At 38.5% G+C, this 24,163-nt stretch overlaps 2 protein-coding genes and 1 long non-coding RNA gene across 7 annotated transcripts in view; 2 read left to right on the top strand and 1 right to left on the bottom strand.

Moving 5' to 3' along the window:
• The window catches only part of Sox102F, a 70,012-nt gene extending 52,383 nt beyond the window's left edge, over positions 1-17,629 (top strand). For all 4 annotated transcript variants that reach the window (XM_015979436.2, XM_008193900.2, XM_015979438.2 and 1 more), the window contains 3 exons: positions 14,789-15,007; positions 15,059-15,542; positions 15,669-17,629. In XM_015979436.2, the coding sequence (XP_015834922.1) occupies positions 14,789-15,007; positions 15,059-15,542; positions 15,669-16,303 (1,338 nt within the window). In that variant the 3' untranslated portion in view covers positions 16,304-17,629. The remainder of the gene's footprint in view (positions 1-14,788; positions 15,008-15,058; positions 15,543-15,668) is intronic.
• Positions 17,622-18,994, bottom strand: LOC107397826 (uncharacterized). The gene is made up of 2 exons (XR_001574838.2): positions 18,020-18,994; positions 17,622-17,907 (listed from the first exon to the last, which is right to left on the bottom strand). It is a non-coding gene; the product is annotated as an uncharacterized LOC107397826 (long non-coding RNA).
• Positions 18,995-19,208: 214 nt separating this feature from the next.
• LOC663249 (uncharacterized protein) lies at positions 19,209-24,156 on the top strand. 2 transcript variants are annotated; one of them, XM_008193899.3, is made up of 8 exons: positions 19,209-19,347; positions 19,615-19,799; positions 19,846-20,020; positions 20,074-20,505; positions 23,346-23,543; positions 23,596-23,760; positions 23,815-23,887; positions 23,938-24,156. In XM_008193899.3, the coding sequence occupies exons 2-8, from the start codon at positions 19,639-19,641 to the stop codon at positions 24,060-24,062; spliced, it is 1,329 nt and encodes a 442-aa protein (XP_008192121.1). In that variant the 5' UTR covers positions 19,209-19,347; positions 19,615-19,638; the 3' UTR covers positions 24,063-24,156. The 2 variants fall into 2 exon arrangements, with proteins under 2 accessions (XP_008192121.1, XP_974398.1); XM_969305.4 differs by lacking the exon at positions 19,209-19,347 and having other exon boundaries at positions 19,500-19,799.
• Positions 24,157-24,163: the final 7 nt, after the last annotated feature.

Here is a 24,163-nt window from a genome sequence, read left to right as displayed (position 1 = left end):
GACCCAGTAAACGGCCGAACCAGGGCCTTGTTTTTTCGTATTTGTTAATGCAATCAGCTTTGAAATTAGCAAACAGCAGTGTGTGTGTATTGTTGGTTGCGTGTTTTTTCCCTTTGCGATCGATTTAATATGCGGTTGGTCCGTTAATTAGAGTTTGTTTTAGTTGAATGCCAGCCGGAATAATTTAATCGAGCACAAAGGTCTTTGTCAAATATTGATATGGATGTGTATAATAACGACTGCGTTTGTGCCGAGTCCGTATGTGATGTATACAATAACAACTAATTTCCATGATTCCCATTGATGTCCCCGATGTCACATAATAACGGTCCTATTAAAAGCTAATCATAATGCGCAACCCCTCCATTTTGGGCCGCGCATTGTCCGAGTCAAAATAAAATTCGCGCGCGATAGCCTTTGATGACCCTTCTGGGAAACAATCGCGTCCGATTGTGATTTTCGGTTATTATTTTGCATCGATTATCATGCGTTTACATAATTGGATCCATGCAAGTCCAACACGAGTGACCCGGTGACATTTTGACCCGTGTACACATTGTTATTAATAACAAAATACACGTTCGAGCGATATTTGGAGTTTGGATAAAGGATGATTTCTTGATTCCGAAGGGAGCGCTCGTCGAAATAATCAAACAGACAAATAGATCGGTCGGAACTGTTGAACAAACAGCAGCATCACATCAGAAGGCACAAGTTTGATTCCCATTACTTAATTACACAGAAACTGGAATGCCAAATCGCGATGAATCAAAAGGGGCTAGTTCGGGATCCTTTGATGGGATATATGGCGGGGTCGAAATCAGATGCACACGGCTAATGATAACGAGGTTATGTACAATTACATCTTGTGCAAATACGGACTCACTTCGAGCTAACGGCTCAAAGCCACTTTTTACACAGGCGGGGACGAACTCGACCGGAAACCTACACTTCACGAAATACTCACCCGGCAAGGAGCCACTCAAATTTATTGTCACAGTTGCCCACAACTCTTTAAACGCAAAAATGGGATTCCTCAATGGCAGGATTCTAATTTAGAGATGGATTCTTTGTTCCTAATGAATGCCTTACGTAGTACAGAAACTTACTCCAATTTCAAAGTGCAATTTTTTAACAACACCTTTGGATGAATTTAGAAAAAAACATTCTTAAATTCTTCCAGTAGAAAAATTTAGAATTTTTTTTAATGTCTAAGCCAATAAATCTAAAAACCCATTCACTAAATTTTAATCAGTTGTTAATAAATAAATCTATGAAAAATCTCTTCAATTTTTGTAACTAACGCAGTTCTTCGAGATATTACAAATACTGTTTAAACTACTCCAAGATTTAGAAACATGTGTCCTGCACAAGGTAGAGTTCCTTTTGTTGTATCGATTTTTAAAAAGGAACACAAAAATCGTTTAAGCTTAAACTATCTTTACTTAAACTATTTGGTTTACGAGAGCATACTTGACATCATTATTCAAAGTGATTAAAATGTTGTTTTCGATTTTTTTTAGTTTTCGAATTCCGCATTTTTTTCATTATGTTTTTTTGTTTCGTTGTGAGTTTATGACGAAGATTTTCGGAACTAGTCAGAGGATTCTGAATATGTAATTAGTGTTTTGGAGTAGTTGGGAGCAAGGCTGGAGAACAGGTGAACTCCCACCATAAGCATAATTGAGGATTGTCATTAAAAAAAATGGTTGAAATACAAAGAAAAATGGGCAAAAAAGTAAAGCAAAAAAGCAGCTTTTCTCAAGTTAAAATAGTTCTGACGATGAAGCTGAGCAGGTCTTCGAAAAACTCCATATTACTTCTATTGTCAGTTTTTTTTTAGTTATTAAGACTGTTATTTTAATAAATTCTTATTTCAAGTTGAAAATGTACTTTTTGTTATAATTTACGATAGGGGCCATCTGAGTACACATATGCCTATTATGGCACTCTTGCAGGATTTCCTAATATTAGAATAAAAAAAAAAATAAAGCGCAGAAGAGTCGATAAGGAACACAAACTTAAGCGTGTTGTGATCAAAAAAATTATAATTAAAAAATTGTTATTTTTTTGGGGGGGCATCATAGGCACACTTTCCTTTTTGTAAATAAAAGGGTTTCAGAAAACCGATACATTTGTTAGAAAATTAAATCATTTTGCTATTTTGAACAAAAGATCGATTATTTAACAACCAGCTATAAGTCAAAAGTAACATACCAGTTTTCAGTAGTTAGAAGTTACGATTTTTAAATGATTATTAAAAAAAATAAAAACTGAATTTATCGCAAAACGTAATCAATTTGTTATAATTTTTCAGGATTTTTTTAAATCCAGAACCACACAATTTTAATCAGTTGTTAATAAATAAATCTATGAAAAATCTCTTCAATTTTCTAACTAACTAACGCAGTTCTTCGAGATATTACAAATACTGTTTAAACTACTCCAAGATTTAGAAACATGTGTCCTGCACAAGGTAGAGTTCCTTTTGTTGTATCGATTTTTAAAAAGGAACACAAAAATCGTTTAAGCTTAAACTATCTTTACTTAAACTATTTGGTTTACGAGAGCATACTTGACATCATTAATCAAAGTGATTAAAATGTTGTTTTCGATTTTTTTTAGTTTTCGAATTCCGCATTTTTTTCATTATGTTTTTTGTTTCGTTGCGAGTTTATGACGAAGATTTTCGGAACTAGTCAGAGGATTCTGAATATGTAATTAGTGTTTTGGAGTAGTTGGGAGCAAGGCTGGAGAACAGGTGCCGTAGAAATGCGATTTTTGTGTTGTGCAAGTACGGCTCGTGGTGATTGAAATTTTGCGGCATTATGTTAATTAAGTCTCAATTCATGCGTCTGATTGTGTGCTGCAAAGTAGATTTTTAGTTGGTGTGTTGGGGGTATTATGTAGTATCTTGTGTTAGTTGAAAGAGGGTCTTAATTTCCGCAAGGAAATAATCATAATTGAGATGTCGGTGGCGGTCGGGGGCGGCAGCGCCATTTCAATAGCTACAATCTCTTTGTAACCGTGTGTATTTATGTTGTTTAAAGTTTGTATCAAAGCGAGCGAGCGCTCAATTCCATCAGAGAGACGTCTTAGAGGGTTGCTTGCGCCGCATTATGCTATCTTGGCGAATTGTTGCCGAAGAGGTTGATTGGTTCAGTTGGCAGAGACAAAGCCAGCCAAAGAGGCAAATCCCCGCCATAATTATGATCGAGTGACGAGATAATGGCGCTGTTTCCATCTTGATAGAATAAGAAGAGCTAAATCAGACGCGCTATCGCTCCAGATTTGCATAGGAGACGGAGGAACATGAGACGATTTCGCAAAAATCCAACGCATAATTATCGGACGATTAATATGCGCGAGAATGAGAGTCCCGCTGGGCTGTCGATACTAGGCTTGTAATGCCTAGGTTTATTGCGGCCGTTTATTATTTTAATAGCACGGTTTCGCCTCTATGCGTGTTCGACACCAATGGGCTCTGCGTTAATACCACAAAGAGGCATATTGCGATAATCGGCCTTTCCCCGGATTTGGACCCCGACAATGATACGTAATATTCCGGGCGGCTTTGTCAACAAATGATGAAGCTGTGTCTCTACACATATTCCATTCTGATTGCACTCGGTACACAACCGGGAATTCATTATGAAAACTTGGGGACAGCTTATTGGGACGCCTAAACAAACTTACAACCAAAGGCATAGTCTGACAACAAATAACTGGATTATTTACTTAGAAAATGATTCAAATTATAATTTTCTAATAGTTTACATCAGGTACTTTACAAATAAATTCAACGTTGCGAAAAAAATCGGTTTCGTTGTCTTGTATAACAAATATTTTTTATGCGTAGATACGTGGTTGCATTTTGGTACTTTTCTGATTTGTTCATGTGGGAAGAATGCTCGTTTGAATATCGCCTAAATTGTATATTTTATAAACTGTTAATTTAGTTTCTAGAGTTTTTGACGTCTAATTTTAATATCTGTTTATAATTATTTACTTGTGAATAAACAACAAATACCCGAGCAATAAATCTTTGTTTACTGATAAAATTCGTCTAAAGCGTGCATTATTAAGCCTCGTCCTTGAAAAGTATTATTCTGTCGTTATCATCCCACGAGGAGCACAAAAGTGGCACAAAAGTCAAAATCTGACACCGGATCCACTCCTCACTGCTGCAGTTCATCTGTCGGCGTTTTATTTTTTAACACTTTCCACCCTTTCGCCAGACATAACATCCTCCGCAACCCTTCTTGTAAAAAATATAAAAAACCGCCAAGGTAGACACTTACCAGCCGGAAACGGCCTAATCTATCCCGATGCCGTCTCAACACGCGCAACCCTTGACAAACCAAACAAAAAACAGTGCAAAAATACAGTTTCGCCCCCGTTTAATCGGCTTACGGGCCATTTAACAATGACTTTTGACAGTGGGAGATAAATGCGTTATTGATGATGCGGCACCTGCATTATTAAATTAAGTCTTATCTGTGAGTGCGGCTAATTTAACACAATTATAAATGCAAGTCATGGGGCACTAAGGGCGGTTTCGCAGCAATTTGCGCAAAGTGCATCGTCGGGAAGACGGGTTAAATTTAAACACTCGAGGAAGAATTTTAAGATGACCGTGGCGAGCCAACTGGAGCGGATACGATTATTATTAATTCGGAGCGATTTGAAAACGACAGTTTTTTTAGATATTGACGTCACGGGCTTTTTTCTAAATTGGATGAGGGACGCCTGAGTGAGGCGGCCAGGAACAGGAAGGACAGGCCGACAATGGAATTTCATGTTACTATAGCCGAAAAATGGGTCACAATTAAATTAGACTAAATTAAAATGCAAATCATGTGATAAAGAGGATACGACCTCTCTGATTGCCAGATTTAGCACCAGTTGAAGGAATGTGGAGTGCGATAATCTGAAATTCAGAAAATACAATGCACAGTATCTCCCTTATCTCCACAAATATTATTTGGAATATCTAAGTCAAAAATTTTACAATATTGTTGATTTTAGTTTACAATTATTTGTGGTTTGCGGGTTGGTTATAAACTTGATACTTTTCGATTTTGCATGCAATTATTCGTCGAATGAGAATACTTACAGATTGCAGGAATTTTGCTAGATTTCCACAATCTTTTCCATATTATTTATTAATTTGTTTGATTCTTTTACTTATATAATAGGTCATTAACATTTCGTATTTCTCGTTAGCTAACTGATTTAATTAATTTATCCAGAATCCAAAATTTGATTGGGAGTTTTGAGGGGGATTTTTTACGAAAAATCTAAGTTCCAGCAACTTAATATTCTGTCATAATTGTCAAATTTTTCAGTAGTTGTTGGTCACGTTTTTCACAGGCAGTTTTGTGATTTGGTGCCAAGTGAATTTCAGAGATGGATGTTTTGTCATTTTAGAAATTAACTTCGTAACAGTTTTAATCTATGGGTCATAAAGAAAACAAACAGTTCATCTCGAATTTTGATTTTTTTCTAAACCGACTAGATACACTCGTAAAAATTGATATGTGAAAAATGTAGTCGAATAAATAAACGAAAACGATTGTATTTTTAGCCGTAGATGAGGTCATCGTCGATAAGAAATTCAAGAAATTATCCTAAGCATTCTTTGAAATGAAATTTAGTGATTTAGGAGTGTGTTTGTTAAAAAACGTGTCGTAAACGGCATGCGCTCGGTTGCCACTGTTATCCCATGTAGGCACGCGTAATTTATTAATTTCATGGGATAACGAAGCTGCTTGACGTCCGCGAACAGGTTCGAGCTTCTCTATGAACCAGTCAATGCCCCAGAATATTATTTAATTCCAACTTATTCACCATTTAAATTATCTGACAAGTGCAGTTTGTTTCTCCCGTCTTGTGTGATTTTTAAACAATTTCGAGCTTATTCAATCTGCATACATTTGTAGTAAGCGAGATTGAAACTGTCCGAGTTTATTCCGCCATCCCGGCCATAAAAATCCATATTTACGACGGCGCATCTTGTTAACTAACGCTCTTACTATGGTAAACCAGATTAATCATAAATGTTAATCTTGATTTTACAAATTATGTGCAATAAAATATCAACGAGCCAGTGTCCTCGCCATATCGGGCTCTAGCCTCGTTACAATCCTTATTATCAAGGCGACTAGCGATTCCGAAATTTATCATAAAAATAGTTAGCACTACGAACATCTGTTTTAGCCATCTTTCAAACCTCCAATACTATCCCTAATTATAGATTAAGTGCAAAATGCGTACGGTTCTATAACGTCACACGCGTTATTTTTGATATTAACCCCTCTATATTTACTCGGGCGATCTATTAAAACATACTAGCGGTTCTATTTAAAAGTAAGAAGCGAGAATTTTGTGCCAATCACTGACGTCTTGTAGTTTTGTTTACTCATCGGAGAGTCCTCACCAACATTTTTCGATACATGACCTCCAACAATCCCCCAAAATGCCGCTTTTATCTCTAATTGAATCAAATTAGATTTATTGCGCCGATCATTAAAAATAACTTGAAACAATTTGGCGCCAATGCAACCAAGTGACCCACAGAGGGCGGCCTAGGTCGCACCGCGCCATTTTTTCCAAACAGCGGCGAGTTTGAATCGAATTTGTCCACTTGGCTCATACTTCTGTGTCAATTTTTTAACCCCGCGCCATCTGTCGTGTTAAAATATCGCTGGAGCATCTTCCCCTTTCTCCCTAACTCCCAACAGCTGTGTGTTCCATTCATGTTGAGTTTAAAATTAGCCGGTCGTCGATGTGTATCAAGATATTTCAAATTTAGTAATCCATATCCATAACGCGCGTAAAAAATTGTTAATTTTCTCAAGAATTATGTGCCTCTTCGCTCATCCAAAAATAACCGGAAAGTAAAAATACACTCGCGTAACCCGAAACTTTTACAATCCTGCTTCCCCAAACCTTGACCAATCGATCGATCCCAGCCTCAACGAACCTCTTGTCCAGTAATTAAAGATATTTCTTCCAATTAAAATCAGGACGATTTTAATAGCGTTCGAATAGTCAAGTGGCCGGCGAATGAAAGCCGCGATTGTTCCGGGTAAACAAATGACTGCTCTTAGGAAATAATACGCACTTGATTCGAATAATACGTTCGTTGAGCGTGTGATCCGATTCGGGCGAGCTTTAAAAGCACAACTTGACGGAAATTGGGGACAAAGAGCGATTTGTTTGAAAAATGGAAATGACTCGAGACTTGTTATATGTGCTGCCACCTGTACACGGCTCGAGCAGGTATTACAGGTTTCTCGACTTGTTTATCGCTTGTTTACGATTATGTAATTGACGAATTTACATTAAAAACAAACGGAGGATGTTCGTTGACCCACAGAAACCGAAATAGCTCCAAAGCGAGTTTCCGCGCGAACCAGAAAAAATGACTATTTATTTCCAAATTTTTGGCCCACCTTCCCCTATGCAGGATTTTTACTTTTATGAAAAGCTCGTCGTTATTATGTGCTTGGTCAAGTCAAAAATAATAATTTCATAAGTGGAGAAATTCCTGCTGAAGCGGTTGATTTTGGTGGGCTTTGGGCTGGTAATTTCGGCATAATTTGTTTGGCGAATCAATAAATCCTTGAATGGTGTCAGAGCAAGGCGTGAAGACATCGAGTGGGGTGAAGCAAAGCGTATTGTATTCATCCAACCCCTGCATATGAATTATGATTTATGGGCCGCAAAGTCATGAACCAACCACTGTTCAGGGTAATTAACCCTGCTTTCGGTGTGGTCCGCCTCTCCCCTTTGTTTCCCCTAATTACCCCAGCGAATTTTATGATAATCGCCCCCGTTTTTAATAAACTCGCCGCTTCATGACCACATATTTGCAGAGATCAAATATTGACTAGGTGGCGTTCGCTCCCCCTTTGATGTCAAGTAGAAACCCTTGTTAAATCCTAAAATAACATAATGGGAGGGGGCGATTCAAAGGGGTATGTATTCATCACGTGGGCACTTGTTTGCGACACGTGTCGCGGTCTCCACGCCACCGCTGATTACCAATTACGACGTTCAATTGCCCCACGATCGGGAGGCGGACACCAACCCTCAGTTTGTTTACGTCAACGCGGAAATGCTGGAGTTATTGTCTTCAAAGATGAAACGAGGACGGAATAATTCGAATTAAAATCACTGTTATGCGATCAGGAAAGCGAAGCTTTGAAGCTCTCACGCACCGGAGGACACGACACGATGAGAGGGTGTTCATACATTGTTACACCACACTCAATTAACAACGGAAGCTCCAGGGGCGAACCAAAAGCGAAATCTCAATTATTACAAACCCACACAAACTTAATCGGATCACCAGATTTTAGATTTTAAAAGAACAACTTACCGGAAAATGATTACGCCACAAAAGCGCAAAAAAAACAGATGACTCATTTTGTAAAATAACTACACTAAAACACCGATTTAGGTCCTAAATTTGTGGCAAGATTCTAGCTCTAAAAACTGCCGAATTGTATTGAACACACCGTTATTTTTCGGTTTTTTAGAAATTTTGACCAAGATTTTCACCAAAAACCGCATTTTTTTCCTTGTTCAGTTACAATTAGAAATGATGAGTACTTTTACTTAGTTTGCAGTTAGATTTTCACTAGTTTAAAGAAGAATTTAGACAAACTTACAACAATTAAGCTATATTTTTAATAGCTTTTTTTCAAAAATTTTGCTAAACCGTGCTAAGCAATCACCTAATTACGTCAAAAATCACTTAATTTTTTTCCTTTTCGGAGTTCTAATGAGTTTTTTAAATTAGAAATGATGAACGGATGTAATTTTCACTATTTCAAACATGAAAAAAACTTCGAATTCAAGCGACATTATCCTAAAAACGGCGTCAAATTACTCTAAATCTCTGCTCTGGAATCTGGAGTTTTATTTAAATCATCGAAAAAAAAAATTGCAACAAGAAATACAATCAAATTTCAACTCGAAAAAAATAAAAAAAATCATATTTTCTAACAAAAATGTTACTTGATATTACATGTCCTATACGCGGACACCTATGGTGACATGATTTTTGTCCGGTTATTGGAGGTGTCCTCTTAAAAGAAATAATAATAACTTCTACATACAGGGTGCTCAAAAACTGGCGCACCAACTCAGTGGTACGTTATTGAGAAGCAACTGCAGATTCCGGGAAAAATGTTGAAAAAATTCCTAAAGTTATATTTTAAAAAATCTGGAGCTACAAACTTATTGTGTTAATTTCTTTAGTTTTCATTATTTTTTTATGTTTTTATGTTTCATACCAGGTAATCGTCCCATAACAAAACAATGAATAATTATTTTTAAATTTACTATCAGATTTTAGCAGTTTTTTTATTTAAAAAAATTAAAATTTATCAAAAAAATCACAATGTGTAGATGTGTCAACACTGGGAATTATTTCCTAGGAAACCGTTTCAAAAATAATTTATTTTTATTGTTGCTCAAATTCTATTGCGATTATGACTGTTAGACAACGTTGCCACATATCATTTATCTAAAATCCGTTATTTATCAATAACTTTAATACAAAGAATTTTTTTACTATTTTGACCTTTATATGTAACCAGTTCTCTACCACACACCATTGAGTTGGTGCGCCATTTTTTGAGCACGCTGTATAATCAAACTAAAAAATTATAAAGGAGTATGTAGCATCATTATAAGTATAGATAGAACAACACTACTTATAAAATATTTCTTGTAAAAAAATTTTTTCCAAAATTTACTACGTCTTGTTCATCAATACTCAAAAATTCTTCAGATATGTACTTAAATCTTATATCGTGACAACTAGTTTAAGATAATAGTTTAACACTGAAATAAAACATGTGATTCCCCGAAATTTCTGACAGATTGTCATAATAATTACTTAATGACATAATGTCCGCTTAAAGGAGAGATTTTGTTTCCAAGGTGAATTGGATTATCCGCGTCCGTTTATTGGAGAGTCCGCTTAAAAGAGAAACAATACTATTTAAAATACATTAGCTCAAAGCGGGGCCAACAAAAATGTCCGCTTGATGGAGCGGTCCGCTTATAGGAGATGTCCTTTAAGAGAGATTTCACTGTACTACTTACGCTGCAAAAAATTAAATGTTGATTTGTGTAAAATACATAAAAAATATTACTACGTTCAAATTATGAATGGTGGAAGAAAAAGTTCGGTTTGGAAAGACAAATTGGGGTCTAGGGATTGTCGGAAGGGTTCGAGACATCAAGAAATTCGACTGTTCGAACGTTTTTTTAACGATTCGAGTTATCAAAAGATTGGAGTTTGACTGCATTAGCTTCTAAGCAGTTTAAATCAAGTGACAAAACTTCGGGAAGGTTTTATTTCTGATCCAAAAACTGTAGGGTTTTGACTAGAACTTGAAGAATCCCAGAATTTTTTTTATGAGTAAATTATAAATGTGAGAATCCAAGTCGTCATTATTTTTCATTTTTGATTTAAAAAGTATGGGGGTTATGTTGGGGTGGGTTTTATCGAGTTTGAAACACGATTCTGGAGTGATCGTAGCTGTCAGGCGAGAGAAACAGTGTGAAATACCAATTTTAGGAGCGCTTGTCTCCATGTGTGTGGCATCTAAAAAATGCCTCAATAAAAATCGTGTAATTCTGTGTTAATCCCCGTTGTAAAGATCGTAATTTGTGTAGTTGGTTGTCATTCCAGTCTAATGACAGTTGATTTGGTGTTTCTAAATATAATCCTTGAGTATGGTATCGTCCGTCTCTTCCAATTTGCTTTATTTTTGTAAAAACTATTCGGATTAGTGTATCTCTTCTCGCCCCGACCCGTGCTAATAAGTTCTATCGGGAAAGCACCTCGTCTCGGCTCTAATCCCTCCTATCCCCTTATTGTAGGTTGACATGACAAATCCCTCGGGAAGCGTCTGTCTGAGGCTTATATTCCTTGTCACATCCACACTCTATTCTGGATTATTTCTTTTTATACTCATCGCCCGCGGCCGTCACACCCGGTCTTCGTTGTTTATAGCAAAGCGATCGCTCGTCGCATTAAACGCTTGAATATTCCGTCGCGAGCGAGTTTATGGACTGGGAACCGAGTCCGGGACTGATTTACTGGCACGGCCCGAGTGAGTGATGGGCCGCGAGAAACAACAGCCTTCACGTGTTACATAAATCCAGCTGGAAAGTGCCAGCACGATGCTCTGCTTTACGACGAAGCTGGGATTGAATGGCGCCCGAATGGGGCACGCATATCGGGCGACAAACCGAGATTAGTTTCAGTGGCGGCGTCAGAAGGCGTGTCGCAGCTCGAGCGTGAAATCGGGAACGACAAGGCGCGTGCATCGCCTCCTCCACCGGGATACGACACGTCGACGAACGCTACTCCCGCAGGAACGCCGGGACTAATCACAATTTTACTCGCGAGGGCGGAGGGGGCCTTATTATTCCGATACACCTGCCAAAGGGCTGGCTACGCACATGACATAGAAACTGCTTTCCAACTAAAAAATCTTCCTGAATAACAAAGATTTCTAACAAAAGATATTTTTTAACAATAAGTGGAGTCTTTTAAACTCATGTTTCTGTGTGAAGCATTAGAATTCTAACTCAAAGTCGCTATTCCGATCCTGCATAGGGGTTTTCAAAAACAGAATAACATTTCCAGTAACAAGATTTGAAATGTAGAAATCATTCTGCTTACAATGTTTAATAAAAATGTGTGATTCTTTTTGCACCTCTTTGATCCCACCATGCTTTTTTAATCATAACCTTTTGTCATCTGAGCCCTAATCCTCGATGGACTCGATTATCCGACATGGCCAAAATAAAATTCTAAAAAAAATCGTTGTTTCGTCCAGAAAGCTGGTGTATATAGACTAAAAAAAACTTCATTCTTTACGCGTTTAATAATTTAATATTTTTTTTAATAAATGGATTCATAAAAAAAGAATTAATTCGATAATCGAAAACTTCGCTAAAGCGGACGATCAATGGCAATGCAGAACTTTGATACACAATGATGTTCCGGTTTTTTATTATCTCATTTTCAATTTCTAGGGTAAAAAAATTTATAGTCCAGAAATATTCGGCTCAAAAATGTAATTTCTAGAATTTCAAGGATGAAGGGCTGAAAATGTTCGTCAGAATCAGTTTAATGTGAATACGAATACTAAAAATTATAGTTTTGATCGATGAATTAATTTGGTGTAAATTACGACACCTAATGCGTTTTAATCTTGTTAAGGTAAAAAGAACGGAGGTAAGTCCCGTATTATGAAACATCTCTGGCCGTTCGTCGTAATTATCGAATTAATAATTGGCCATCGTCCAAGTGGCTCTCTGGATTTCTTAAAAATGCTCTAAATAAGCAGCATTTAGTTGTTGAAAGTGGGCTATGAGGCACTATGGTCGAATTGCTTTGAAACTCAGCCATTATTTTCGTTTTCCGCTAATTATCAATTTGAAAAATTTCCAAAGAAATGGAACAGAACTGGAAAGCGTATCTCTGGCAGAGCCAGCAACCTCTTCCTTAATATATCACTCCGTTAATAAAATATTTTATTCCTGGACAAGATACAACTTTAATAAGCAATTTAAAAAGAGATAAATCCCCGAAGCCGAAACGCCCACTTAATCGTGACTAATAAATTTCCTCGTTTCATTGTTTTTTTCTCGAGTGAGACAATAACTCATGTCAAATTTTTCCGAATAATGGCCACGCGCCTGTTATTTTAGATTTGTTTCTATTATTTCGAAACTGTATCTCATAAATTCACGCAACAATTTCATTTCGGGCGGCTTGACAGGATATGAAAATAAAGCCGGGAGACACATCAAAAAGCGTCAAATCCGGCCAAAGGCTTCGTATTCCGTTTTATCTCACAAAAGCTGCTAAATAATGCAAAATCTCGGTCCAAGTCTGAATCAAAAGTATTATTATTAGATCGAAGCGCTGAAGGAATAATAAACAATAGGAAACAGAAGCGGAAATAATAAAAACGCCAACAAGAAGGCCAGATCGTCATAAATCCCGCATTATGATTTATTGGACAATAAAGCAACAGTCCAGGGCCGGATTTGGATCACCTGTGCGGCAGATTTTGTTCGAGCCGAGTTCCTCATTAAATCGGCGTATTGTCTTCGCGAAATCTGTTCCATCTGTTGAACACATGTCGAGGGCGCGTCGTCTCTTGATTTAAACCAGATCTTCGGGCAACAATAACGTATTGTGTCCCCGGATCATCAGTTAATGAATAAAATATTCACGTAACAATGTAGATCAAAGGGAGATCAGTGGCGAAGATACTGTCCAAACAGGCCTTTATAATGTCAGTCCGAGGGCATAAAACAAATGAAAACGACCTTTGAATGTGTGCTCATTCAAAGGGGTTTTTGTGAGAAGGCGGACGATAACTCTGATTGGATTTTTTCCGTTATTATTTTAAAAAGTTGAGAAAACAGAGCTGTTTATTTTAGAGCGAGGCTTTGATACACTCGGAGGCTTTATTGTTTTAAGAGTTTAATATGCAGAGGGGCCACCAAACTGAATCGAATATTTCCATTAGACCCATGTTGATGTACTTTTCGGGAACTTTGATCTCTCTACACTTCATTGGCGTACTTTATTCTTTATAGTTTTCCTGATACATTATAAACTCTTTCTGTTTCACGTCTATTCACAGTTGACGTCTGCACCAATTTTATGTGTCCCACGTGTATATACAAAGACATCCACTCTATTTTTTCCTGAAACACAAAGACCACTCCACCTCGGCTCTTCCGAATGGTAAAACGTTCAAACGTATTACGTGATAGGAAGGACTTATTAACCATAAACACTCTAAACGATCTAACATGACTTCAAAGGACGGTTTCTGAACACGCCAGAATAACAACACAACAAAAAGCAATTCCTGCAGAGATGATCGACCTCCTGCTGGATTCACAACACCACCCGTTCTTGTTCTTAGCTGGTCGAGTAATTAACACGCACCGGAAGTGATATATCATGGCGTAATAATGACCGACACCAGAATATCTCTCTACTGTCCTTTCGATTTGCTCGTGTTCTCAACGCCAACGCCAACACTATCAAATCTAGAGGAGATGCTCCCAAACCCGATCGATTATTCTCACTAAATTACATATTCGCTTCTAAACTAAACTAGAACGACAATAGGGAAGTTTCAGGAATTAAATGGCAAAAAATCGAGTGTTTAAAAACTTGAAATCTTTTTTTTTTCATTTGTGGTCTTAGAAATCTGAAGCATTGATTTAAGTGCCGAATAAAATGAAAGCTTGAAGAGAAATGTTTAAAGCTTGGATTTTGTGATTACCTATGCAATTTCCAAAATATTCGAATAAAATAATTTTTGATGGCCCACTTTTCAACTAGCTCTACTTACGTCTAGGAGGGCCTTAATTTTTTAAATAAACATCTACTTTTAAGTTGTTGGTAGCTTAATTTAGAACTTAAAAAAATCAACTAGTGAAATGAATTCTACTAGGTCTAAGTAGGTTCGATGTGGGCATATGTCCCCTACGTGAGCGTTGCGGTGCCGCCTCATCTTAATTCTCTTGAAAATTCCAAAATGTGCACAAGAACTGCAGTGAATGGAAGATAAAATTGGCTTCTTGCCTGAGTATATTTAGTAATCGTAGGCGGCTTGGCAACCTGCGAATATTTGGAAAAAAGAACCATGGAGAGTACAGATGAACAATTCTTAGATGTCTTCAGCTGTTCCTTTGTCTCTAACAGTAAAATTCTCTGTTGCAGCCTCAAGGCACCCAACAATTAGTCAATGAAACCCACAAACAATTGGAGTTCCAAAGACGGCAGCAGGAACAAATGCTGCAGCAGCAACAAAAATTGCAAGAACTCCAAGGCCAGATTACGGCACAGTACGCCAGTGGCGTGGGGCCTCAAGGACTTATGTTCCTCCCGTTTTTGGAGCAACTGCGAGGACTCCAGCCCCCCAAATCCCTTGCCAATCACGTAGGAACGCAACCCTTCCAAGCGCCTTTTTCTAATCGCAGTCATTTGTAGATGCTGCCCCCGCACCAAGTCCCCAGCTGGATCTCCGCGACCGCCCATCTGGCCCACATGTCGGCCAGTTCGGACAAGAGGTCGCCCACCCCCCAACGGACCCCGTCGCCCCCAGCGCCGCCGACGGACCCCGACGCCCCGCTCAACCTCTCGAAACCGAAATCGTCGAGTTCCGGTTCGGCGGGATCGAGTCCGCAAAGTGCCCCGGCCGGCTTGCAGACTTTCAACGATCAGCCGGTGGCGGCCACCGCCCCCAAACTTCTACCTCCCAGTTTAGTAATGCCGCGGGCGTTCTTGCCCTACGCCGGACTGCCCCCACAGTTTAGTCCACTGCCGGCGAGCGTCGACCGGAAGGGGAAAGATGAGAAGCAACCTCATTTCCCGATGCATATGTACGGCCTGCCGGCGCCCCCGCACATGGGGGGCAGGCCCAAGGACGACGGCGGCATCAAGGATGAGACCGACTTCATGGCGGCGTGTCACAGTAAGTATTTTTTCAAAAAGTGAGAAGTAAAATCTCTCAAGGAATTTTTTAATTTCATAAAAGGGAATCAAACGTAGTTCCGGGGGAGGAAATAAAGCATAGTTATAAAAATTCTTTTTTTTTTAGTGTGGGGCGGCCCCGACCCGAACTTCAAGCTGGACGAAAACTCCGAAAAGGCGAAAATCATCCGCCAGCAACCGAAACGCGACTCCGAGAACAAACCCCACATCAAGCGCCCGATGAACGCGTTCATGGTGTGGGCCAAGGACGAGCGCCGCAAAATCCTCAAAGCCTGCCCTGACATGCACAACTCGAACATATCGAAGATCCTCGGCGCCCGCTGGAAGTCCATGTCGAACGCCGAGAAGCAGCCCTACTACGAGGAGCAGTCCCGCCTGTCGAAGCTGCACATGGAGAAGCACCCCGACTACCGCTACCGCCCCCGGCCCAAGCGCACGTGCATCGTGGACGGCAAGAAGATGCGCATCTCGGAGTACAAGATGCTGATGCGGCAGCGGCGCCAGGAGATGCGGCAGCTGTGGTGCCGCGACGGCGCCTCCGACATGAACTTCTCGCTGTCGGGGGCGGACCTGGGGGCGGCGACGGCCACGCGGGCCGGCTCCCCCATGAGCATGGTGAACGGCGCGGGGCCCAGCGCCGAGGGGTTCTACTACCCCGAGGGGGCCTCGCCCGACGCGCTCAACTTCGCACAGGAGCACGCGATGATGCACGACTCCAGTCCGAGGAACGAGGACGATTGAGTCTGGCAGAACGGGGAAAAACGGTTCCCTTGGTACTGAGCGGGAGGCTGAGCCTCTGTACAAATGTATAGGTTCGGGGGCAGGTGGGGCGGGGGCTTTAGGAAAGACAAATGTGCCGCAAACGGATTCGAATTTGTCGCACTTGATAGAATTTGTTCGAAAGTTTGTTTAAGAATAGTTGTGTCTCTGCTCTTCCTAAAGTCCTCACCCCATTTTGGAAACGCAAGCAACGGCAGTCATTTCTCGTGCCATCGAATGTGAAGCGACCTTACGCACTCGAGACTATTGGATTTATTTAAAAGTTGGTGTTGTAGTTGTACCTATTGTTATGTAGATATATTACTTTAGATCTTCAAGTTATTTATTATACTAGTTTTAATGTTTTTCTTTTGTTTTTTATTTTGTAAATTAATGTAAAGTTTTATACATAGTTTATACATTGCATCGACGAGGAATCAGCTTTACTTTTTATCGAATTGTTTTATTTTGTTTTGTTAGTTTTTATCGATTCTAGTCTTCTCATTATCAAGCTTTAAAGTCACACAGAAATTCTTAATTTGAGTTTTGGTACAAATTTTGTTTCGAAACGTAATCAGAGGACTAGAGTTGGGCGAAAGGAAATCTTTAAATTAAAAGTGCAATGTACCTATCGTAAAAATAGATTTGTTCTCAACTGTTGATGTTTATATATTTTAATATAAGAGCCAGTACTTTAAGTAATTATTATTTATTTTCAACAGTTTTTTGTACTTGTACAGTGAAACTCATATTAAAAATTAAAATTAGTATGAAACTATGTACTTAGACATTAAAAGTTATCTCTCATATACATAACAATTATATTCAGAAAAGGTCAAAGTATAGTAATGTTAAGCCCCAAAATTTGGTATCCACAGTGACCCCATGCTGGTTATGCATTTGTTTTCTCCTCTCAAACAGAATTTATTTATGCACATGCAAGGTCATTGCAACAAAAAGTACTACAATCATCTCGCAACTTGCGTGCCCATGAATAAACCGTTTTCTTTCTTTTTTCAACACAAAATGTGATACCTGTAATTAGGTATAGTGTAAATTTTTAAGTATTTACTCAGTTTTAAGTATGCACGACTATTATGAAAGAGTTACGAGAATGTGTAGTGCATTTAAAATATTCCATAATGCATCATAGGGCTAGTGAGTGTTTGTAAACAATACCATTCTCAGTGTAAAATTATATTGTAAGTCATATATCGCATCAAATGGTTACAACTGAAATGTCTACTAGGAAATAGGCTCACTGTTCTTTTCTGTGCCAAATTCAAATAAAACTATAAACTGTAAAAAGCCTTTCATTTTCAACGCTGACCCAAAAAAATGTAATTCCGGCTTTGCGAAGATCAACTCAAATTGCAATTTGGAACAGATATTAAATATTATGAAGGCCACATCGCGGCAATTTCCAAGTTCATTGATGCTTGACTAAAGTCTCGCCGTCAACAATAGCCACTTTTTTCTTCACTGGATGAAAACAGCAGGTAACAAAAGTCATCAGTGATATTTATGTGATTTATGACACGGAATGTGAAGGCCTTGACGCTTTCATGGAATCCAGATATTTAATTCTTCAAAAAAAAAAAAATCGAAAAGGTTATTAGAAGATGTGTTTTTCAGCATTCCGGAGTCGTTGGTCTAGACTCGGATTTCTTGACAAGAGCATCAGGTCGATAAACTCACCTTGAAGAATGATTTGCGTCTTATTAAATATACAGGATGATCGGGAAATATCACGGTGGCATTTTGACTCAGTTCCGCAAAAAAATCACATAAATTCAAGTGATGAACGGTTTATCGGGAAACTGGTTTAGTTAAACCGTTCAGATGGGCAAAGCAAGGTCGAGGATTGCGTGCCGTTCCACTCGAATAAAAGTGCGTGGCAATGAAACTTTTTCCAAAAAAATCTTGGAGATACAATTACTCTAATTGAGCAAAAATCTGGACCTGTGCTCAAGATTTCGTCAACAAAACTAATTTAAAATGCTTTCTACGGTTTCTCTTTGTAAACCTTCGGGGAACTAAATCAGAAATATCGTCTATTTTCGATGCACAGCAATAACTTTCTGTTTCGGCAATTTATTCACACCCCAAAATCATAAAACTCAGTTTAGGCTACTTTTTGGCAAAGTTTTGAATAGAACTCTAGAGCGAGTAGGTAATAGATTTTTTTTTGATATTTTATAGATACTATTTTGGTCTGAAGCAAAAAGTCAAATTTTTGAGTTATGAATAAATGTCATCTCTCTTAAGAAGGTTATTCTTAGGTAATTTGTACAAAAAAAAATTCAAAATGTTTCAGGTTCTCAAATCTGAGATGCAATTTTTCTCTCTAGTTATAAGATAGAACATATTTTTTTAACATTGCACAATTTGTAGTGAAGATACAACAAATATAATTGAAAGTAATGAGCGGATTTGGCGTAATTTTTTGACCTTTGGGGCACACCTGTTGGCATATGAATCAGTTGCATAACAATGAGTTTTATTAGATCACCTACAATTGTGCATCTTGTAATTACGTCGGAGACTCTCCCATCATTGATATAAATTAAAAAAAAAAAAAAAACTCTATTTGAATCTCGAATTTCAACGACTTTTTCAAAATTAAACCAGATGTGATGAAAAAAAATATTGGGTACCTATTTCTCGTGAGATACTCTCGATTTTTAGGTAGGAATAAAACAATAATGTGTTCACAAAATGTTTATTAGCTCTTCAAATTTCACAACCGCACCGTACCATCTGTCAGCGACACCTCTAGTGTCCCTGAAGCCTCCATCAAAGTTTATTACCCTCTTTAACACCTCATGGAATGCGAAGAAGTCTTTGCATCATCACCATCTGTCAGCGTGCTTTATTGGCATCCGGCCCACTATATCACTTCGATAATAGCCCCATCATGTCTCTAAAATCTGTACTGCCGGTTTAGCCGCGCTCGCAAACGGACGTGGCTAGGCCTCCACTTTTACCTTCACCGTCCACAAACGGCAATCCTTTGTGTTCCCAAGGTAACTATCGGCGCCCCCACATTTCCCTCAAAAAACCGCATCTTCGCCGTTATACCATGCGCACGAATAACCAGTTCGTGCCCAAATATAGGGCAATGGGTGAAAGTGAGCAGGTGGTGCAAAAACAGAGAAAAAAGCCGCTCCATGGAAGTGGTAGAGTCGTGGTTCGAGCTCGCGCCAGTTGTTGGGCGCCTTTCCTCGACTCAACATCATTCAAACAAAATTTTTCGAAAAATGTGTCTCTGAGAGTGAAGTGTCATTTTTTAGGTTATTTAAACGTCAAATAGTGAAATGTGTCAAAAATGTCAAATCGGAATTTTGGTGTTTTGCCTGATTAGTGGCGGGATTGCGCTCGAAAATGGCCTGGCGCGGACGCCCCCCATGGGCTGGCTGGCTTGGGAGCGCTTCCGGTGCAATACCGACTGCAAAAACGATCCCGAAAACTGCATCAGGTAAGCTAGGTTACAGTGAAAGGGGCCCTTCTAACGCGACTTTCAGCGAGAACTTGTTCCGGACGATGGCTGATATCGTGATTTCGGAGGGCTACGCGGCCGCGGGGTACGAATATATCAATGTTGATGACTGCTGGCTTGAGAAAGAAAGGGACAGGTTCGGGCAACTTGTCCCGGACAGACAGCGGTTCCCTCGAGGGATGAAAGCACTAGCCGACTATGTAAATGACCACCAATCCCCACTAACACTCCAACTAATCAAACCATTGGCTAGGTGCACTCCAAAGGGCTCAAATTCGGGATTTACGAAGACTTTGGTAACTACACCTGTGCAGGGTATCCCGGAGTTCTGGGTTATTTAAGAACGGACGCTGAGACGTTTGCGTCCTGGGACGTGGATTACGTCAAACTGGACGGTTGTTACGCCCATCCCAGTGAGATGGACCGGGGCTATCCCGAATTCGGGTTCTACTTGAACCAAACTGGGAGAGCAATGATGTATTCCTGCAGTTGGCCCGTTTACCAAATTTACGCAGGAATGCAGCCCAACTTCACTTCAATCATCGAACATTGTAATTTGTGGCGAAATTTCGACGATATCCAGGACTCCTGGGCCAGTGTTGAAAGTATTATTGATTATTATGGGAATAATCAGGATGTGATTGTTGCTAATGCGGGACCAGGACATTGGAACGACCCAGACATGGTGAGTCTCATCAATTTTGTCTTAATGAGTGAAAAATCCCGGATTACTTATTCAAGGCCGGAGGTTGAAAAACGATTTTTATTATTTTTTCACGGATTCTAATTTTTATTATATGAAAACTGGCATTTAACTCGAACATGTGTTACATCATTGTATCAAAATTTCACTACATAACGCTTCGCAGATTTCACTTCCGATTACGCCGGTGGCTTGTTGATTTAAAGCGTTAAAGACTTATACAGGTTGTAACAGAATTTGAAACACAGAAGTTTTGAATTTTTATTTTTTTAATATTAAAAATTCTCAGATTTTTTAATATTAATCCTGAAATCTTTAAATTGTGCTTCAAAGTCGTCAAATTTTCTCTCAAGATCTGCTGTAATTTTTGTATTACACGTGCAAGCTTATTTTTTAAGGATTGTTTTTCTTTACATTTTTACTTTACTTATTTTCAATATCTTTTATTTTCTGTTGGTTGTGGGTTGTAAACTGAAAAATGTGCTTGTTTAAACGTAAAATGTGTATTTTGTCAAATAAGTACATCTTAGTTTATGAACAAATAAAAAAAACAAAAAATAAAAAGTGGCAGAGATGTAGATAGTTTCGAAGGATCTTCTTTAAAAAAAGAAGTCCATTAAAAAAATCGTGTTGCATCTTATAAATAATGTGTGTAATGTGTGGAAGTTTAAAAAATTGTCTCGAGAAATACGCAAATGACTAAAATAGTCAGCGACTTTTAAACATAGTATATATTTTTTATGACATGTATTACTTTCAATCTGTGATACTTGATACTTGTTTTTTTAATTTCAAAGCGTTCTAACCCTTTTTTTAGATCATTATGTTTTAAAAATAACAAAATTTCGAGAAGAACTTAGACTTTTATTACTTTCCCCAATACCATTTTTTCAATTTAATATTTTTGAATTTTCAAATTGTTGAATTGCTGCCAAAAATGGACCAGAAACTGATGTTTTTTTGCAACAAGCAGAGAAATGTCAGCTGTTCCATTTTCGAAATGTTGAAAAACGCGCACAATGTGTCAAAATGGGTCACGTGAACCGCAAAGAATCGCGTTTACGCGGCTAATCGACCAATCACGATGAAGTAATCTTACGTCACCACAACCGTCAAGGTCGGTCAAAACGACTACAGTTTGTTGAGCCGATTTTGTACAACGCAAAATCAGCGAAAGTTGGAAAAATTTTGCGTAATCCGAGTCTGGGACACTGTTTGTCGCTAATTAGTTCGTTTTGAATGTTGGATTTAATCTGATGAGGAAAGCGGTCATAAAAGTCCTTTTTAATTTTTTTGTAATTTTTAAATTCCAAGTCGTGTGATACGAATTATGTCATCCGTTATTTGAACCAGATTTAGTAAATGTTGAAACAGTGCACGTTCAAAGACATGACCGGCCTGGCACTTCACATATTACCAATTCCTTTTTATCACAGACGGATTTAGAAACGGAAACGGTGAAAGTCGCATAAATTCGAATAAGTTCAATCCAATTTTCGTCCGTTTTGACGAATATTCACACGAGATAAATATGGGTTTTTTCATTCGATAACAACCAGGAAAACGATTGTTTATTTAAGAAAAACAGTCATGCAATTTCGACCGACAATTATACATTTCAGTGTTTTATTAGGGCCTTGTTGTTGTTATCTCGTCCGGTTGCGAGATAACTTTCTCGCTTTTGTTACATGGGAATATATCGACACTTTCATTTTCGAATGACCGGCCTGAATTTTATGTTCGCTAATGAAGCTTTGACATGCTTTTTAGAAAAACAACACGAGCACTAATTTGTTGACATTTATGCGTGGCGGGATTAATTGTTCGACGAGTTAGGAAAAGACTTTCACTATTGTGCGGTCGAAAATCAAAAGATGGGGAAAAAGGTCACAAGATAACCGACATGACGCAACAAAATCTTCCTCGAAAATGGGTTTTTGAGCAACGGAAATTCACGCTTCCTTAATTTTTACGGCGCCTTATAATTAAGATCGAGAAGATATTACTTTAATATTCAAAATCTTAAGAAGTTTTTTTAATAAGGTGATTCACGTAAGACACTTTACATGAATCATGTTTTATTCTGACACCACGTGACCCAAATGGACAATTTAGAAATGACATCGGACACAATTTATTCTCTCTAAATTACAGTATTTGGCATTTCTGTGTGTCTCCGAAAAACTTTCGATTTTTTTGCTTTTTGGTTGATTAATGTTACGTTTCGAAATGTCATTGAGAAAATTCCAACTGCTTATAAAAAGTATTATAATTTTAACATTCCTGCAGCCATCCAGATAAATTGTATTTCGCTGCTGTAAAATTGCTGTTGTGCCATTTCCGACCAATCGTAAAATTTGTATAAGTGAGTAAAACTTTCACGAATCCGAGTTCCGTTTAGAATTCATGACATAATTCGAATAAAACGAATTTTTCAAGTTACGTAAATTTTATTTAAAAATGCAATTTGAATTACAAATAGTAGAAAAAAATTGTCGCCGGAGTTGGCAACGAAAATGTCAAAATTTCGGCACAACAATCGGGTTCAAGGTTTTCCTCCAGTCGCGCAAATGCGTTTTTTGCGGCACAATTAGGTTTATTATATGATTAATTTGCAGCAGTAAGAACTTGTTTATGGCGAGTAATAATAATAACCTTCGAAGTCGAGCAATAGCTGGAGATTTTTTCCATTCTGACTTGATTCTAATTTGGATGCTATCGCGTCATTCTTATTTGCAAAGCAAACACCGGAATTTCCTCCAGTCGCTGGACAGGAAAAGCGCTCGTGTTTTTATTGTACTTTCTCAAAGGAAACTTTTCAGTTGATTATCGGAAATTTCGGTCTGAGTTACGAGCAGAGCAAGACCCAGATGGCCATTTGGGCCATCCTGGCAGCCCCCTTGCTCATGTCGGTCGACTTGCGCTCGATCCGGCCCGAGTACAAAGCCATTTTGCAAAACAAAAAAATCATAGCCGTCGATCAAGATCCGTTGGGCATTCAAGGAAGGCGTATATACAAGGTGAACAACAAACCGTTGTAACTGTAAAGCGTTTCGAAACGAGACATTTCAGCATAAAGGTATCGAAATTTGGTCGAGACCGATCACTCCTCTCTACCAGAATTATTTCTCCTATGCGATCGCATTTCTGAACAGGAGAACGGACGGAACGCCTTCAGATGTAGCGGTCACGCTGAAGGAATTGGGTTTGACGTCACCGACGGGCTACAGAGTCGAGGTAAGCGACATCTAGTTACGCGTGAAAGCTGCTATTTCCGGCGGTTTGCTCTAGGATCTCTACGAAGATGTGGATTATGGAGTTTTGTCTTCGCAAACGAAAATCAAAGTGAAAGTCAACCCATCCGGTAAATGGCCGCAAAACCCAGCTATTTTTTTATTGCGTTTCGTGTTTCAGGTGTCGTAATTTTAAGAGCCGATGTACAAAACGATTTTAAAAGAAGAATTCCCTACTATACGACGCAACGAACGATTTATAATCCATTAAGTCAAGTTTTCAGAATACGAAATAACGGATTTTAATGTAAATACGACGTAAATTATAATAATTTTAGGTACAGGTTTTTTACTTTTTTAAATTTTATTTACAAAGTACGAAATAAATTGTTAGTCCAAACTGGCTT

Source organism: Tribolium castaneum, chromosome 9 (genome assembly GCF_031307605.1).
Source record: "Tribolium castaneum strain GA2 chromosome 9, icTriCast1.1, whole genome shotgun sequence".
NCBI lineage: Eukaryota > Metazoa > Arthropoda > Insecta > Coleoptera > Tenebrionidae > Tribolium > Tribolium castaneum.
Note: the sequence above shows the minus strand (reverse complement) of the source record. Positions and strands in the feature narration are given on the sequence as shown.